The sequence below is a fragment of the Pelodiscus sinensis genome, chromosome 10 (genome assembly GCF_049634645.1).
Source record: "Pelodiscus sinensis isolate JC-2024 chromosome 10, ASM4963464v1, whole genome shotgun sequence".
NCBI lineage: Eukaryota > Metazoa > Chordata > Testudines > Trionychidae > Pelodiscus > Pelodiscus sinensis.
This window is the reverse complement of record NC_134720.1, coordinates 54,344,063-54,361,159: the sequence shown is the minus strand read 5'-3', so window position 1 is coordinate 54,361,159 and position 17,097 is coordinate 54,344,063. Positions and strand designations below refer to the sequence as shown.

Sequence of the window (17,097 nt, the reverse complement as noted above, 5' to 3'; positions counted from 1 at the left end):
TGCGCAGGGCCCAGAGCGCAACAAGCAGGCGCCTGAGGCCGGTGTGTGTGGATGGGCGGGCGGAGCGACAGGCGCCTCGGAGCATGAGGCTGTAGGTGCGTTATCCGCCCTCTCGCCCGGGCGAGCGTGCTACTGGAGGGGCAGGCTGGATGTCCAGGCGGCGGGTCTCAGGGGGCTCACTGTAACACCAGGCTGTGGCGCTGGCCAGGGACGCAGGGAGCTTTCTGCTGGCATGGACAGGAGGGTAACTGAGCTCTCAGCCGAACGCCCAGAGCCCTCAGCTGCAGCGTGGCTGCCCGACGCGTGTAGCGGGACACCCAGCCACCGCTGGCAGCATTTCCCGTGCAGTTGTGGGTCACACGGCGAGACGCGTGACCGTGGAAGGGCCTGATTCCGGGGACCCGCTCACGGGCGCCTTGGCAACGTCAGCCCCTCCCCGCCAGAGTGAGCAGCTCAAGGCTGGGTCTTTGGCCTCCAGCCTGCCCCAGGCATCCAGCCCGCGTCTGGGAGAGGGAGCCGGACTCGTTGTGCAGCATCGAGATTGTTACCCGCGTCCTGGGCAGGGCCACACTGCGCTCCCTGACACTTGTGCAACCCTGTTCACGCCAGCAGCCTGGCCCCCGGGTGAGTCAGGGCAGCGGGTGAAGATGCCGAGGCTGACGAGGGTGGAATTTGCTGCCAGTGATGACACACGAGACAAGAAGAACCCACCCAGCCTGGCGCCCAGATCGGAAGCTGGGTTGGCAGAGCTGGGAGTTACCAAGCAAACAGCTTTTTCTTTATTAACCACGTAACCACGATCCGGTGTCTCTGTGAGACACTGGGCCCCTTCCTAGCCCACCCCCATGCCACTGCCACAGTCCCCTGCAGACTAGACCAGCCAGGGGACTGTCGCTCCACATGGCTCCCGGCCACAATGACTCTAGCAGCCCCCGCCAAGGCTACTTATATACTGAGCTCCGCCCCCAGGCTGAGGAGAGTCCAGAGGGAAAGAGGGCGTCTCCTTTCCAAATACAACCAGTGCCACCTAGTGTCCCTGTCAGGCGATGCTTCTAGGCGCAGGGAACTTCTCCACGGGCGTGCTTCAGGAGGGTGCGGGAAGGGCTAATTAGTTCACCGGAAAGGCTGTTTGGGATGGCAATAGACGTGCATCCAGCATGCTGGCTAGTGAGCTGATTCAACAGTAAAACCAGACTGAGATTCCGGAAAGTTCCTCAGAGACGTCTCTTTCTTCCTCGTGCCCAGGGAGGAGCTGGAGAGCGACCTGACGTTCCTGGGCCTGCTGATCATGGAAAACCGGCTGAAGGCCGAGACCAAGCCCGTGCTGGAAGAGCTCAGCGCTGCCCGGATCAGGAGCGTGATGGTCACAGGTAGCTCCCGCGAGAGATGCCTTGTGGGCGCTGTCGCTGAACAGCAGAAGTGGCGCTTTCCAGTGACTCGTGTCCCAGAAGCCGCCGTGGCTCCTGCCTGTTCCTGTGTCCCCTCGACCCCGAGCACAGCCCTGGCTTCCTCCTCCGTCCACAGTCAAGCCGCTGGGCTGACTCGCACTCACAATCTCTCTCCTTGGTTCTACCGGTGGCTCTGTCCCTCTCCCTTCTCGGCCTGCGCTCCCCTCGCCCTGCGATGCAAGTGGGAGGGAGGGCCGGCCGGGGAAGGGCTGCGTGAGCTCCCCCATGCTACCGTTGCATTGCTCTGGCCTTCTTGGGTTTCCGATACTCATCTTACCCCTAGGCTGTGCCAGGACAATCGAGCTATTTCCCTCAACGCCACAGTTAATTCCCTTTTCATTCTTTTACCTTCTACTCGGCTGAAGGGATACACGTGCCCCCTTCTGGCAGGCGACCCAGTAGAGTTTCCTCAGCCGGATTCAGTCCAGACCAGATAAAATGTGAATTTCAAAGGCAGGAAAAATTCATCACATCCAAAATGGCTGTGGAGCATTGCTCTGTGCGGTTAAACTACGGCCATTTCCCACACCAGAGGTGGCTGCATTTCAACAGTGGGTGAAGTGAAATCTGTATCAAAGGGACTTTCCAGTTCCTCTGGATCCTTGGGATGCAAGTGATGGTCAGGTGCAAGGCAGAGGTATTACAGAAACATGCAGATACCCACATTGAACGTGAGAACAGCAGAACGGCCACACTGGGTCCGACCAAAGGTCCATCTAGCCCCGTGCCCTGTCTGCCGGTAGTTACCTCTGTCATAAACCTGCTTCACTGTCTCTCTTCCGAGCTGAAATCTCTCTGGCCCCCAGCTGTGCGATCACATGGATGTCAGGGAAAGGTTTTCATTTCCTCCAGCCTCAAGGTCTAAAATCGGCAGAAGGCAAACTTGCAGATAACACCCCTACCCCCGCTTTTCCTAGGTGACAACGTTCAGACAGCGATTACGGTTGCCAAAAACTCCGGCATGATTTCTCCTACCAGTCAAGTGATTCTCGTTGAAGCTAATGAGCGATCAGGGTCCCCCGCAGCCTCCATCAGCTGGCAGCTAACGGAAGCAAGCAGCCCCAATGGCCATGGAAACCTGGTGAGTGCTAAATGGGCAGGTCTCGTGGGGGGGAGAGGAACTGAGCACTGGCAGGTGGGGGCAGGTCTAACTCGCTGGCGTATCTCTGGCACCCCGTCTGCTCGTCCCTCCTGCGCTTCAGAACGTGCTGGGTCAGGATAGCGATGAAAAGGGATCGTTAAATCGCTGTCCCCTTCGTGCCCCGTCCTGCTAGTGCCCTGGGACGGGTCTGTGCTGATGCTGGCTTTGCACGTTCGTCTAGGGCAGTGTTTCTCAACCTTTTTTAGAAAGTACCCCTGTGACGGCGCGTTGGGGGTCCCCTGTCTCCTGCACCCCCGAAATGGCACGAACAGACCCTGCCAGCCAGTAGAATAGAGGTGGTTTATTGCTTCCCCAGTATACAGCACAGCACAGATGTCACCAGGTTACAGGGCAGGCCTAGGATGCCTCAGCCCCCCCTTGATATGGGGGGGGTCTCGGCTTCTAAACCCCCCAGCCTGTTGCTGAGGCTGCCTCCTCCATCCTCCCAGACAGAAACTAACTAACGCTCCTCCAGCCCTGCCCCCCAGCCAGGGCAGCATCCACCTTCCTTTGTTCCTCTCCATGGGGGGTAGCTGGTCCCACCGGTTGAGAGATCCCTTTGCATAATGACCCATCCCTGTCCTTCTGGGCTGTGGTGCAGGCGGCAGCCAGTGGGGTGTGATGTAGCGGGGGTAACCTGCTAACTCTCTGGCTGCTGTCTGGAGCACCACCGAGCAGACAAGCGATGAGTCACTATGCAAAGAGGGTATCCCAACTGGTTAGGCCAGCTGACCCCCATGGAGAGGAACAAAGGGAGGTGGATGCTGCCCTGGCTGGGGGCAGGGCTGGAAGAGGGGAGTTAGTTCCTGGCTGGAAAGCAGGGAAGAAGGAACTGGGGAGGGGGCTGGGATCCCCCCATCTCAAGGGGGGCCTGAGGCCTCTTAGCCCCCAGTTCCTGTAACCAGATTACATCTGTGCTGTATCCTGGAGGAGCAATAAACCACCCTCAATTCCACTGGCTGGTGGAGTCTGTTTGTGCCATTTCGGGGTGCAGGAGACAGGGGACCCCCAACGCGCCGTCACATGGGGTTACCACAGACCCATAGAAACCAGCAAGTTCCCCCCCACTACGTCACAACCCCTTTTTCAAAAAAATTAGACGTACCCCCAGGACCTACAGTTTTCAGACACACACAATTTTTGTCTCCCTTTGGAACACATTTATTTAAACAACTGAATTGTAGCTGGGTAGGCGATGACATTTTTGGGTGTAAAAAGTAGAAAAATAATAAAGCTCTGTAAAACTTCAAACCAAAATTCAGTTTTCTCCAAATGTCAGTTGTGTTGATGCAGAGTGGATCCCACTTGCCCTGTAATCCCATTTCAGCTGCACTGCCAGGGCCCTCTGGCCCCCATTCCCACAGCCTCTGAGCACCTTGCCGTCTTTCGGGATGATCCTCACTCCACCCCGGGAGGCAGGAACGGTCATCTCCCCATCGTACGGGGAGGGGAACTGAGGGGCTAATTGACTCGCCCAAGGTCCCGCAGAAGCAGGGAACTGAATCAAGGTCTCCAGCATCCAAGTGTTCTCACCACTGGGCCACACTTCCTCTCGACATGGCTATTTGAGTGCCTCTCGGCAGCCTCTTCAGCCCTTGGCATGGAGATAACCCTGGCCTGGTTCACAGGAGACCCGCATTCCCGTCGGGGGGAGAGGCAGAGCCGAAGTGGAACGTCGCAGTTACCACTTTGCCATGAGTGGAAGATCTTACCAGGTCATTACCCAGCATTTCGGCTATTTACTCCCAAAGGTAAGTGCTGGGCTGTCTGAGCCAGGGCCTGCCCCGAGTGACTCTGGGGGAGAGCGTTCGCAGGCGCGGTGTCTGCTGGGTTTGTTCACAACTGTCCAGTTCATGGGTTTCCAAACTGGGGCACATGAAGAAATTCCGGGGGGCGTGAGGCAACCCAGCTCTCCCCCCATTAATTCCCTCTCCCCCAAGTTTTGCTGCTATTTTTGTTTTTCGGCCCTGGTCATAAAATCATAGAATCATAGAACCATAGAGCTGGAAGAGACCTCAGAAGGTCAAGTCCAGCCCCCTGCTCTAGGCAGGACCAATCCCAACTAAATCAGCCCAGCCAGGGCTTTGTCAAGCCGAGACTTAAACACCTCTAGGGATGGAGACTCCCCTACTCCCTAGGGAACCCAGCCCAGCGCTTCCCCACCCGCCTAGGGAAATAATTTTTCCTAATATCCAACCTGCACCTCTCCCACCACAACTTGAGCCCATTGCTCCTTGTTCTGCCACCTGCCCCCACCGAGAACAGCCTCTTTCCAGCCTCTTTGGAACCCCCTTCAGCAAGTTGCAGGCTGCTCTCAAATCCCCCCTCACCCTTCTCTTCTGCAGACTAAACAGACCCAACTCCCTCAGCCTCTCCTCGTAGTTCATATGCTCCAGCCCCCTCAGCATTTTGGTTGCCCTCTGCTGGACCCTCTCCAATGTGCTCACATCCTTTTTGTAGTGGGGGGCCCAGAACTGGACACAATACTCCAGATGTGGCCTCACCAGAGCCGAATAAAGGGGAATAATGACACCTCTGGATCTGCTGGCAATGCTCCTCTTAATGCAACCTAATATGCCACTAGCCTTCTTGACTACAAGGGCACACTGTTGACTCATCTCCAGCTTCTCCTCCACTGTAACCCCCAGGTCCTTTTCTGCAGAACTACTACTTAACTGGTTGGTCCCCAGCCTGTAACAATACTTGGGATTCTCCCGTCCCAAGTGCAGGACTCTACACTTGTCCTTGTTGAACCTCATCAGATTCCTTGTGGCCCAATCCTCCAATTTGTCTAAGTCACTCTGGACCCGATCCCTGCCCTCAAGCGTATCTACCTCTCCCCCTAGCTTAGTGTCATCTGCAAACTTGCTGAGGGTGCAACCCATCCCCTCAGCCAGGTCATTAATAAAGATATTGAACAAAACCGGTCCTAGAACCGAACCTTGGGGCACTCCGCTAGAAACCGACCGCCATCCTGACATCGAGCGTTGATCACTACCCGCTGGGCCCGACAGTCTAACCAGCTTTCTATCCTTTTTTTTCTCAACAAGTTTTGCTGTTATTGGGGGGAAGGGGGGCGTGAGGGTTTCTCAAAAATCAAAAAAGGGGCGTGATGCCGAAAAGTTTGGGAACCACTGGTCTAGTTAAACCAGAGCCTTGAGAGGTCAGGGGTCAGGGGTCACCCAGAGACTCGAGTGACCTACCAGGCCTTTGTTCCCGGATTTCCTTTTGCACCATCTTAGCCCTGCAGGCCCATGTGTGGCCAGTCCTGCGTCCAATCGCTTTCTCCTTTCAGCTCCTGCTTCAGGGGACTGTTTTCGCTAGAATGTCCCCGGGTCAGAAGTCCAGCCTAGTGGAGGAGTTTCAAAAGTTGGGGTAAGTTCTATTGGGCCATGGACAGGGCTGGAGCCATTTGCAGACCGGAGGGGAGTCCAAGGCCAATCAGCTCCTGTCCAGACGCTTGGGATGGGCACGGGGAAGTGTGGGCCGGACGGGGATCCCAAATCCGAGTCCCCTCCAGAAATGCAGCTCGGCAGATAGTTCCCGTGCACCCCGGAGGGGGTCTGTGATCGCCGTCCCGTCCCGGCTCGCAGGCCAGGCACACGGGGCGGGTCGAGGTCGGGGCTCAGGTTGGAGGGACGTGGTCTGAGGTCACGGTGAAGGCCTGAAGCAGCGGTGCGGGCCAGGCCATGCTGTAGGAGCAGGTCGAGGAGCTGCACTGGGCTCGCCAAGGGAGCCAGCCGAAGTGGGGCATTCGGGGCAGCTAGGAGGGGCGAGATGTCAGGAGTGGAGCAGGGGACCAGGGACAGGAGCTCGACTGGGCCCCAGGAGGGCCCCAGGCTCTGTGGGCAGCAGCAAGCCAGGCCACTGCCTAGGCCCGGGCAGCCTCCAGCTGTGTTCCTGTGCGTGAAATTGTGAGCCTGGGCCAGGCAGGGAATGCAGAAGGCTCCACCGGCCAGGACCTCCAGGGCATCCGGTGACGCTGGAAATGGCCGGGCTCTTCGGCTGCTGTGCCCCAGCCCCAGAGCAGCCCCCTGGGAGCCAGCAGCGCTGGGGTCCAGACCGGCCAGCCTTGCAGCCCTTCCCCTGGAAAGCGCCCGACCCTTTGCAAACTAACCCCAGGCGGGGGCTGCCTGGCTCCCTGCTGACGTGCTGTTTGCTTTGGCTTGCAGCTACTTTGTGGGCATGTGTGGAGACGGAGCCAATGACTGCGGGGTGAGTGCACTGACAGGAGGGGACCCGCCGGGCCGGGGACAGCCCGGTGCAGTCACCTGGGGAGGCGAGTTCTCCGCAGAGCAGCCGCAGCAAGGACAGAGACCTCCCTCCTGCCGCAAGCCCCCCCGGGCCCAGCGGGCGCAGCCTGCTGCAGAGTTAGGGCCGTCGGACTGATCCGGCTCCACGCTGGGCCGTGGGAGGGTGGCTGAAGTGACTGGCGGGCAGGGAGGGGGGGTTGCCCGATGGGACAGTCAGGCTTTCGGACCCGCCCTTCCCGGTGCAGACTAGGAGAGGCGGCTGTGCACGGGAGGTGGGTCGCACAGAGCTCGTAGGTCCTGCCTGCACACGCCCGGCGCCTCACTCTTCCTGGCCTCCGCTCACAGAGAGCCCTGGGCCGGAGCAATGCGCCCCGGGGCGGGCAGCAGGGTCTACACTGGGGTCGGACGGGGGGGGGGGGGGGGGGGCGGATTCCTCGGGGCTGACCCGGGCTGCGCATTTCAGGCTTTGAAAGTGGCCCACGCCGGGATCTCGCTGTCGGAGCAGGAGGCCTCGGTGGCTTCGCCGTTCACCTCCCGCACTCCCAGCATAGCGTGTGTGCCCGAGCTGATCAGGTGAGCCCCCGGCACCCGCCGTTGGCAGGGAAATCGGCCCCTGTCCCGTGCCAAGGCCCGGCTGCCCCAGCGGAACACGCATCCAGCTCCGTGGCCTGCTGCTGGCGGACAGAACGGCGCTGGGTCCGGCAGCGCGGGGGAGGAGGCCATGGCTGCGGCGCAAGGGGCTCTGAGCGGTTTCCGTGCCAGGGGGATGGCAGGAAAGAAGCTATAGAAGGGGACCCGTGTCCAGGGTGCTCGCCGGGGGCACCGTTCCAGTGCCCTCCACCCAGGGCCCTGCCGCGGGCGAACCCCAGAGCGCTGACTGGCCTCCCAACACCCCGCGGGGCAGGGACGTAGCATCGCCCCATTTCACTGACTGGCCTGCAGCAGGACTGGGACCCAAGTGAGCTGCCCAAGGCCGTGTGCGTCATGGAACAACGGTCCCGAGTCACAGAACAAGCCCCCTCCTTCCCATACCGAGCAAGGAACCCGTAACACTCCCTCCCTCGCTGCTTTCCTGCAGAGCCCCGCCTAGCGCCCTTCCTGAGAACACGCCCCACAGCTTCACCAGATGGGACTTGTGTCCTCACCGCCCAGCCAGCCAGTAGGACAGCTGGGAAAAGAACCCAGGAGTGCTAGAGTACTGCTCTAACCACTAGGCTTGCTGCCTCCCAGGACACTGCTCTGAAAGGAAGGCAGAGTATTCTGAATCCATGCTGTTCCGTTTGCCCTCGAAATCCGCCGGTGACTGGCTTTCTCGTCGGATTGCCCCCAGCGGGGACAGCTGCCTTCTGCCCTTGGTCTGGGGGCTGGGGCGGAGCGCCCCGGCGTGGTGCTGGCAGGCTGAGAGCTCCTAGCAACCCGCCGGGCACTTTGCATGGGCACTGTCCGTGCCGCTGCCTGAGAGGAATGGCCCTGGGGTGGCTGGTGCGAGCCCGGGTTGGCGGCACCACCACGTTTCCGCCAAGGGATTCACGTGCAAAACGACGCCCGTGTGCTTTGTGCCTCGGGGACCGAGCAGCCTGTCGCTCTCGCCCTCCGCCCTCTAACCGTCACCTTCTCTCTCCCTTCCGCAGGCAGGGGCGCGCGGCCCTCGTCACCTCCTTCTGCGTGTTTAAGTACATGGCGCTGTACAGCACCATCCAGTACCTCGGGGTTCTCCTGCTTTACTGGGTACGGCGCTGGGACCAGCCAGAGCCAAGGCGGGATGCTGCTCCCGTCGCGGGGAGGCGGGCGTCACAGCCGAGGCCCACCCAGGGGAGCTGCCTTCTCCCCACTGAACCTCAGACTCCCTGTGTGACCTAGGGCAAGTGGCTGAACCTGCCTCAGTTTCCCCATGTGAAATGGAGGGACTTTTGCCAGTGACTTAGGGGGGAAGGGCCAGGCAGACGCCCACGCGCAAGGCAAGCCGTGGCAGGCCAGCACGTGGCAGCAGTGAGGGAGGCTGAGAAGGGAGGCTAAGGGCCCGCGGAAGGGCCCTGCCGGGGAGGCGAGAAGTGCATTGGCAGGTGAACACGAGGCACTTTTCAGCCGTTCCAAAGGGCGTTGGCTACAAATGCCAGAGCGCCCTGAACCGCCCTGGGCTGGAGCCTTCCCCGGGGTGAGGAGGGGGCTGCATTCAGGAATCACCGGGCAGCCGCCGCAGCTCAGGCCGGTGGCATTTTTGACTGAGCGGGAAGGATCATTCACCATGCACCAACCGGCTGCATTTCGTGCAAGCTCCGTGACAGCGCCTCTCGTGCGAGGGCTGGGCCTCGTGCGGGACGCATCCTGCCCAGGCTCTCTAGGCAGACTGCAGAGCACTAGCCTCATGAAACACTGACCGGAGGAGGGGGCTGAAGATGAAACACGTGAGCCCCCAGCAAATGTCTGACGTGTGGTTTCTTGATCTTTCCTTTCAGCAACTAAACTCCTTTGGGAATTACCAGTTTTTATTCCAAGATCTGGCTATTACCACTGTCATTGGCATAACAAGTAAGCTCCGTCGCTATCGCCTGTGTAGGGGGAGAACAGCTCGCAGCTAGTCCCCACCTGCCAAGCATGCACAATCCTGCGCACCGAGAAAGACAGAGACTTTGCAGCAAGTGCAGGGCAACACACATGATGAAAGATCTAGAGAATATGGAACGATGAGGGAGGGCTGAAAGAACTGGGCTTGTTTAGTTTGGAAAAGAGAAGACTGAGAGGGAGTTACATGGAGAAGGCATCTCTAGAAAGGAGGCCGGACCATTCTAGAAAGGAGGCCAGACCGCTCTAGAAAGGAGGCCAGACCGCTCTAGAAAGGAGGCCGGACTGCTCTAGAAAGGAGGCCGGACTGTTCTAAAAGGAGGCCGGACCGATCTAGAAAGGAGGCTGGACCGCTCTAGAAAGGAGGCCGGACCGCTCTAGAAAGGAGGCCAGACCGCTCTAGAAAGGAGGCCGGACTGCTCTAGAAAGGAGGCCGGACTGTTCTAAAAGGAGGCCGGACCGATCTAGAAAGGAGGCTGGACCGCTCTAGAAAGGAGGCCGGACTGTTCTAGAAAGGAGGCCAGACCGCTCTAGAAAGGAGGCCAGACCACTCTAGAAAGGAGGCCAGACCGCTCTAGAAAGGAGGCCAGACCGCTCTAGAAAGGAGGCCGGACTGTTCTAGAAAGGAGGCCAGACCGCTCTAGAAAGGAGGCTGGACCGCTCTAGAAAGGAGGCCGGACCGCTCTAGAAAGGAGGCCAGACTGCTCTAGAAAGGAGGCCAGACTGTTCTAGAAAGGAGGCTGGGCCACTCTAGAAAGGAGGCCGGACCGTTCTAGAAAGGAGGCCGGGCTGCTGTAGAAAGGAGGCTGGGCTGCTCTAGAAAGGGCTTTCCTCCATGGCTGAACATGCTGTGGAAAGCCGAGGCGGCGACATGCCGTGAGGATGTGCCGGATGGGACGCGCAGCGGAGGAGAAAGCGGGCATGGGGGTCAGGGGAAAGCAGCGCTCGACGAGGGGGAACGGAGCAGAGACAGACACGTTGGAGTCAGTCCCGGGGGGTCTGGGTCCCAGGAGAGCGGTGACCCGGGTGCTGTGGCAGGAGCTCGGTGTGGGGGTGTGACGGGCTGTGTGCATGGTGGGGGGCAGAGAGCTGGGGAGACCGCGATGACGCCAGTCCTGAGAGTGGCAGCCTGGGCCCTTGGAGCCAGTGACAGTAGCCCCGCGTGGCGCTTTTCCTCGCCTCGATGCTCGTGCGAAGCAGGCGTAAGCCCTGCAGGCGGGCGCTGCCCCAGCATGCACCCAGCAGGCCTTTCAGAGAGGTGAAGGGATGCTGGGGAACTGGCAGGCAGTAGAGGCTGCTCATTAGCCCAAGTGGCCCACGATTCAGGTCTAGCGCCTGGCCCCTTGGCTGGCCTGTGAAACCCATTCTTCTTTCATCAGTGAGTTTGAATGGGGCCTACCCAAAGCTGGTCCCCTACAGGCCTCCCAGCCAGCTGATCTCGCCCCCACTGCTGCTGTCCGTGGTGCTGAACATCCTGTTCAGCCTGGCCATGCAGGTCTTTGGCTTTGTGATGGTCCAGCAGCAGCCCTGGTACGCGCAGCACAACATCCACAGGTAAGGCCGGGCTTGGGCCCCAGACCAGCGGGGCCGGTGTGCAGGCAGCCGCTGGCGAGGGTGGGAACGGGGCAGCAGTGATACCATGCCAGATAGCTTCTGTGGAGGGGGTGGGGTGTAAATCTACTTGCCCTAGTGGAAGTTTGAGTGAAGTTCGGCAAACCCACCCAACAAGGTCCGCGGTCAGGGTGACATTTACAACCCAAGGCCATGGAGCCCCACCCCAGCAGGCTGGCCGCATGGCAGGGCCAGAGAGCGAGCTCCCAGAGCACCGGGGCCAGGAGGGCCGGGCTCCCGCGCCATCAGCGTGGCTCTGCATTGGCAGCCCTGGGCGGAGGCTGGGGCCGACCAGCTGGAGTTTGCCTTGAACAAGTCATTGTCCCTCGTGTGTTCCGCGCAGCCCGGGAGCTCCAGGTCCCCTGGCTACGGAGTGGAATAGCCAAGGGAAGAGGCCCAGAGGTGGTAGCTCTCTGCTGCAAAGGCTCCTGCTTGTACCAATACAACTGATGGCAAAGGGGTGTCCGGAGGCTGGGGACCTACTGCCGTCTCTGCCACTGCCTCACCATTGGCCAAGTCAGCTCCCCTCTCCAGGACGCTGTTTCCTTCTCCGCAGAGCAGGGATAGCCCAGCGTCCCGCCTCGCAGCGCTGCTGGACTTCACTGGGATCGTGCGGCCTGGGAGGCCCAGCTGGAGGCTGGTACATCTGGGCTGGCTGCATTACTGACCGCAGGGCTCCTCTTTCACAGTGCCTGTCATCCCAGGAATAACAGCCAAGTGGAGAATTCTTCCTTGGCGCCTGCCCTCGGCGCCAACGGGACGGGGAACGCGGCAGCCGGAGAGGTAGCGGCCAATGGCTACAAGAGCTATGAAAACACCACGGTCTGGCTCCTCAGCACCATGAACTGCCTCCTGGTGGCGCTGGTGTTCTCCAAGGGGAAGCCCTTCCGGCAGCCCGTCTACACGAACTGTGAGTGCAGTGCCCGGGGCGGGGCGGCAGAGCACGGCCGGGCACAGCGCCCCAGGGAGCCGGCTTGCCAGGGAACTCCTGGGCAAACGCTTCCCTGGCCAAAACTCTGCACAAGGATTTTTCCAAAGCGTCTCGCCAGTGGAGACGCAGCTCCCTGGATCCCGGTGCTCAGCCCTTCTGAGTGTGGCCCAGGCGCTGTGGATCTACGGTGCTCAGGGTCCGAGCTGTGGCGATCGGGGAGTCTAGCAAATGGCAGCTTGTTTATCAGCTCACCTGACCCGCTCTGAGCAAACCACAATCCACTGGTATTTGGGGGCCGGTTCGCTGGCGGGGGTGGGAGGCAGCTTGCCAAGGCTAGCGTGTATTGGGCACACAGGTCACCAAGAGACGCACCCAAATCAAAACACCCCCTGCCCACCAGCCTTCACCTGGGTATCACTGATAGGCCTGCACCCGGCAGCATGCGGCTGGACCAGAGTTGGAGAGGATTCGGATTCAGGGCTTCTGTCTGGGTCCAGCCCAAGGGAAAACTGAACCGAAACCAGAACGTTTTCTAAGGCTACGTCACCCAGACAAGGGCCAGCGTAGCAGGGAGAATCCAGAGCCGACGGCCTGGGAACTCCTGCCTGGCCCCCAAAATGCACCCCACACGGACAAACCGAAATGGCGACAGACTAGCAGTGCCCTCTGAAGGCCGCTGGCATCGGTGGAACTGTGTTAGTCTCTAAGGGGGACACCGCTTGAAATAAGATACGCAATTTGTGCTATGCAAGTTGCGTATCTTATCTCGACTCTATTTCGAAATAGAGCAGCCAAATTTCAAATAACGCGCTATTTCAAGACATCCCTTAACTCTCCGGGAACGAGGGTCACCGGTATGCCGACACAGCGCGCCTGTTATTTCGAAAAATATTGTGAAATAACGGGCAACTTGCGTAGCTGCAGGGTGGCTATTTCGGGATATCTCCAGTATCCTGAACTAGCCCTGGAGCGTAGCTGTATCCTAAGGGAACACATTTAAAACCAGTGTAAGGTCCCGCAGCATCTCAGAGACTAACACCACGTGCCGGCGAGATGAGGGGCCTTTGTGGGCACAACCACAACTGCGTCTGAAGCAGTGGCCCGTGCCCAGGAGAGCTCCTGATCCCACTGACATTTGTGGTTCGTCTCCAAGGCGCTGCAGGACCAGGCGGCTTTGAGCACCCACAAGACCCAGCTGCCTGCTCACCAAGCCACAAGCCAGAGGTGACCCAAAGCCAGGACGCTCTCTAGCGAAGTGCCCAGCAGGCCTAGCCCACCAGCCGCAATGGGAGCGCTCGATTGGCTGAGCCCTGCATGAGGGACGTTCCCCGTTGGGCAAGGCTCGCTTGGGATAACCCGGCTGGGCCCTTGTCCGGGTCGCGGGCGGGAAAGGCCTGGGCCTCGCGCTGCTCCAGGAGCTGGGGAAGAGGAGACAGTCGTGACGCCTCGTATCCCCCTGGAGAGATCAGCCGGGGGCTTCTCGGTCCAGCACAGGGCAAGGTCCCGGGGCTGGGCGCTGGCGTGAGACCCGTTCACCTAGGAATGTGGGAGCAGTCTAGCAGGGCGGCGAGGAGGCCCAGGAGAGCTGCCTCTCGGGATGCGATGGCCCCACTGCCACGTGCCGTCTGTCACGGAGACCGGACGTGACCTCCTGGCCCCACCAAAGCCAAGGGCAGCGCTCTCAGGGCACCAGCCGGCAGGACTCCCCGGCTTCTCTCCGGCACGAGTCCTCAGGCCCCCCGGGATCGCAGGGGCAGGTTGTCCAGCCGCTGGGGTGCAGGAGGTGTGACCAGCTCCCCGCGGCCCTTCCGGCCTAGCAATCTAAGGCTGTCCCAGCCTTGCAGGGTGCCCTGGACCCACCAACACTGGAGGGTTTTGCTCCGTTTCCTTTCCTTTGGCTGCAGACTCTTCCCCATTGCAGGGCCGTGGTGCGGGCTGGCCTGGGGTGCGAAGGGCTCGGGGGTGGCTGAGGACACTCCTAACCCCCGTGTCCCCGGCTGCCCCTGTCCCTCAGATCTGTTTGTCCTCGTGCTGGCCGTGCAGCTGGGCGTCTGCATCTTCCTGGTGTTCGCCGACATCGACGGGCTCTACTCCCATATGGACGTAAGTCGTGTGCCGGGCGAGTGCTCCGAGTGCAAGGCCCCGCGTGGGCCAGCCGGCGGGAGAGGGAGCCGGGCGGTCGGGCTCCCCCGAACTCTCCCTCAGGTCGGGGGAGGGAGGAGCGAGAGCTCGTCTCCCCAACTGAAGCTGCTCTAATGACTGGCATTAGCTGCCCTGCCTCGTCTCCCAAGGCCTGGGCATGACGCAGCCACCTCCCACTGCCGGCTGCACGCACCAACGGCCGTGCTGGGCCGCAGCCGACACCCGGCACAGGCTCCCCCGAGTGTCCCAGTAGGTCAGGAGCCAAGGCCAGTGTCAAGTGGATCTGAGTCGTTTCCTGGGGCCCTGGGACATGCACTCTGCCCCCACTACATCGCCAGCTGGAAGCAGCCTGGCCCTGGGCTCTGACCGTGTATGGGTCAGTCCAGTCCCCCCCGGACAGGTGCCTACGTCACCAAAGCCACCGCCCCCATGCCCTGCTGGCCGTCTCGGGAGGGCCAAGATGATCGGGGTGCACCCGGAGGCGGCTGCGCCGGGTGAGTGTAAAGCGCAGCGGCAGGCAGGGCCTGGCTGCCGTCTGGGCTGGCCCTGCTCGGCAGGCGGAGGGAGGACTGCACTCCCGGGGCTGCCAGCAGTCACAGCCTAAGGGAGCCCAGCTGATCGTAGCAGTTTAACGTGGCTCGAGCTCGTGGCCAGGGTCCACCACGGCGTGGCCCCAGTGCGCTAGCGGCGCAGTTGGGTTCAGCTAGTAATGCACAGTCCACCAGAAACAGCCTGAGGTTTCACTGCTCCTTCCCAGCCCACCAGACTCCCTCCTCCCCAGAAATCCCAGCAAGCCGGGCGCGTGGGAACCAGCAGCCCTGGTTAGCAGGCTCTGCCACGAGGTGGCACTTTTCAGGCAGCAGGATCCCTGCTCACTCCATACCCCCGGGCACCCACTCACCAGGGACTAGACCGGCTGTAGGGAGAGGGCTCGTGGCAGCGTCCCACGGGTCTCTGCTGGGGGAGAGGGACCCGCTGCAGTTTACACCCTAGATGAAGCCTCGGAAAACTAGGAAACCGCGGGCAACCGAAGGCTGGCTCGGAAAGCCCCTGGCCCTGCTGAAAGCAGCCAGCCCCGCTCCAGATCTGCGCTCCGCTCTCCAGGGAGCTGAACCCACCCAGCACCCGACCTTTGGAAGCTGGGATCTGGCTTTGGGGTTAATCATAGAACCATAGAACTGGAAGAGACCTCAGAAGGTCAAGTCCAGCCTCCTGCTCTAGGCAGGACCAATCCCAACTAAATCAACCCGGCCAGGGCTTTGTCAAGCCGAGACGTAAACACCTCTAGGGATGGAGACTCCACTACTTCCCTAGGGAACCCAGCCCAGCGCTTCACCACCCGCCTAGGGAAATAGTTTTTCCTAATATCCAATCTGGACCTCTCCCACCACAACTTGAGCCCATTGCTCCTTGTTCTGCCACCTGCCCCCACTGAGAACAGCCTCTCTCCATCCTCTTTGGAACCTCCCTTCAGGGAGTTGCAGGCTGCTCTCAAATCCCCCCTCACTCTTCGCTTCTGCAGACTAAACAGACCCAACTCCCTCAGCCTCTCCGCATAGGTCATATGCTCCAGCCCCCTAATCATTTTGGTTGCCCTCCGCTGGACTCTCTCCAATGCGTCCACATCCTTTTTGTAGTGGGGGGCCCAGAACTGGACACAATACTCCAGATGCGGCCTCACCAAAGCCGAATAAAGGGGAATAATCACTTCTCTGGATCTGCTGGCAATGCTCCTCCTAATGCACCTAATTTGCCATTAGCCCTCTTGGCTACAAGGACACACGGTTGACTCATATCCAGCTTCTCATCCACTGGAACCCCCAGGTCCTTTTCTGCAGAATGGCTGCTTAGCCAGTCAGTCCCCAGCCTGTACCAATGCTTGGGATTCTTCCGTCCCAAGTGCAGGACTCTGCACTTGTCCTTGTTGAACCTCATCAGATTTCTTGTGGCCCAATCCTCCAATGTGTCTAAGTCCCTCTGGACCCTGTCTCTGCCCTTAAGCGTATCGACCTCTCCCCCCAGCTTAGTGTCATCCGCACTTCCCCCTCTCTCCGCCAGGGCCTCCACACAGAGAGGAAAAGGGGAGACACTTTCCTGGGGTCCGAGGCCCGGGGGGCTGCAGATTGCAGCATGCGTGAGGAAAGGGGCCCTCACAAGCTCGCCCATGGCCCCCCAGAACGAGGCTTGTGCCCGGCTGCAGAGTCATGGGATGGAAGGCGACATCGGCGCTTCTTTGTCAGGGCTGCATCGGGCCAGGCAGCGAGTTGACCCACCCACCGGCCGGTCGCGGCGAATGCGCCCGTCCCGGGGGCTGTAGCACTCAGACGGGGGCCGCTCGCACAGCCCCTCTGGGGGGGACACTCTGCTGACAGGTTCCGCCCCCTTTCCCACAGCTCGTGTGCACCCCCACCTCCTGGCGAGCTTCCCTGCTGCTCATGCTGCTGGTCACGTTCGCCGTGTCCTTCGTTGTGGAGGTGAGCGCGCGTTTCGGGGAACCTGGGGGTTGTGCCTGGACACCCCTCCCCGCCCCTGCTCCCTGGCCTGGCTCCCGGCGAGCTGAAAGGAAGGGCGCGGATGCGTGGGAGCCGGGGGTGGCACTGGCTGCCCCGCTGGCGCGTCGTGCCGGATGCTGGCTCTGCAGATGGACCGGTCCATAACCAACAGTCTCCCTGGGGCAGCGTGGCTAGGAACAGCCGGCAGAAGCCCTGAGCTTCAGGGGTACGTTGACCACGCCAGGGGCCAAGCAGAACGGGGCACAGCCTCCACGCCTCCGCTCTCCTGGCCAATGCCTCACAGTGCCCAGCTGCCTACTGATGGGTTATATCCCTGGCATCAGGCCCTGGGCATGTCAGGGGCCCGAGGTCTGAGCTGGTGGGGGACTCCTGTTCATCTTCCCCTCCCTGCAGTGGATTAGGGGCAGGGCTGTAGCCTGACCAGCTCCCAAACCCCCCCTGTGCAGGCCCCGGGCTCGGCACAGTGTTCCCGTGTGGGCTAGGTGCCCCCTGCCCA

At 60.8% G+C, this 17,097-nt stretch overlaps 1 protein-coding gene across 3 annotated transcripts in view; it reads left to right on the top strand.

Annotated features, from left to right (window-relative positions):
• The window catches only part of LOC102458512 (putative cation-transporting ATPase 13A4), a 63,819-nt gene that overhangs the window by 44,262 nt on the left and 2,460 nt on the right, over nucleotides 1-17,097 (top strand). For all 3 annotated transcript variants that reach the window (XM_075938289.1, XM_075938288.1, XM_075938290.1), the window contains 12 exons: nucleotides 1,246-1,370; nucleotides 2,366-2,529; nucleotides 4,218-4,340; nucleotides 5,885-5,964; nucleotides 6,762-6,804; nucleotides 7,306-7,415; nucleotides 8,474-8,570; nucleotides 9,299-9,371; nucleotides 10,784-10,958; nucleotides 11,705-11,925; nucleotides 13,961-14,049; nucleotides 16,482-16,562. In XM_075938289.1, the coding sequence (XP_075794404.1) occupies nucleotides 1,246-1,370; nucleotides 2,366-2,529; nucleotides 4,218-4,340; nucleotides 5,885-5,964; nucleotides 6,762-6,804; nucleotides 7,306-7,415; nucleotides 8,474-8,570; nucleotides 9,299-9,371; nucleotides 10,784-10,958; nucleotides 11,705-11,925; nucleotides 13,961-14,049; nucleotides 16,482-16,562 (1,381 nt within the window). The remainder of the gene's footprint in view (nucleotides 1-1,245; nucleotides 1,371-2,365; nucleotides 2,530-4,217; nucleotides 4,341-5,884; nucleotides 5,965-6,761; nucleotides 6,805-7,305; nucleotides 7,416-8,473; nucleotides 8,571-9,298; nucleotides 9,372-10,783; nucleotides 10,959-11,704; nucleotides 11,926-13,960; nucleotides 14,050-16,481; nucleotides 16,563-17,097) is intronic.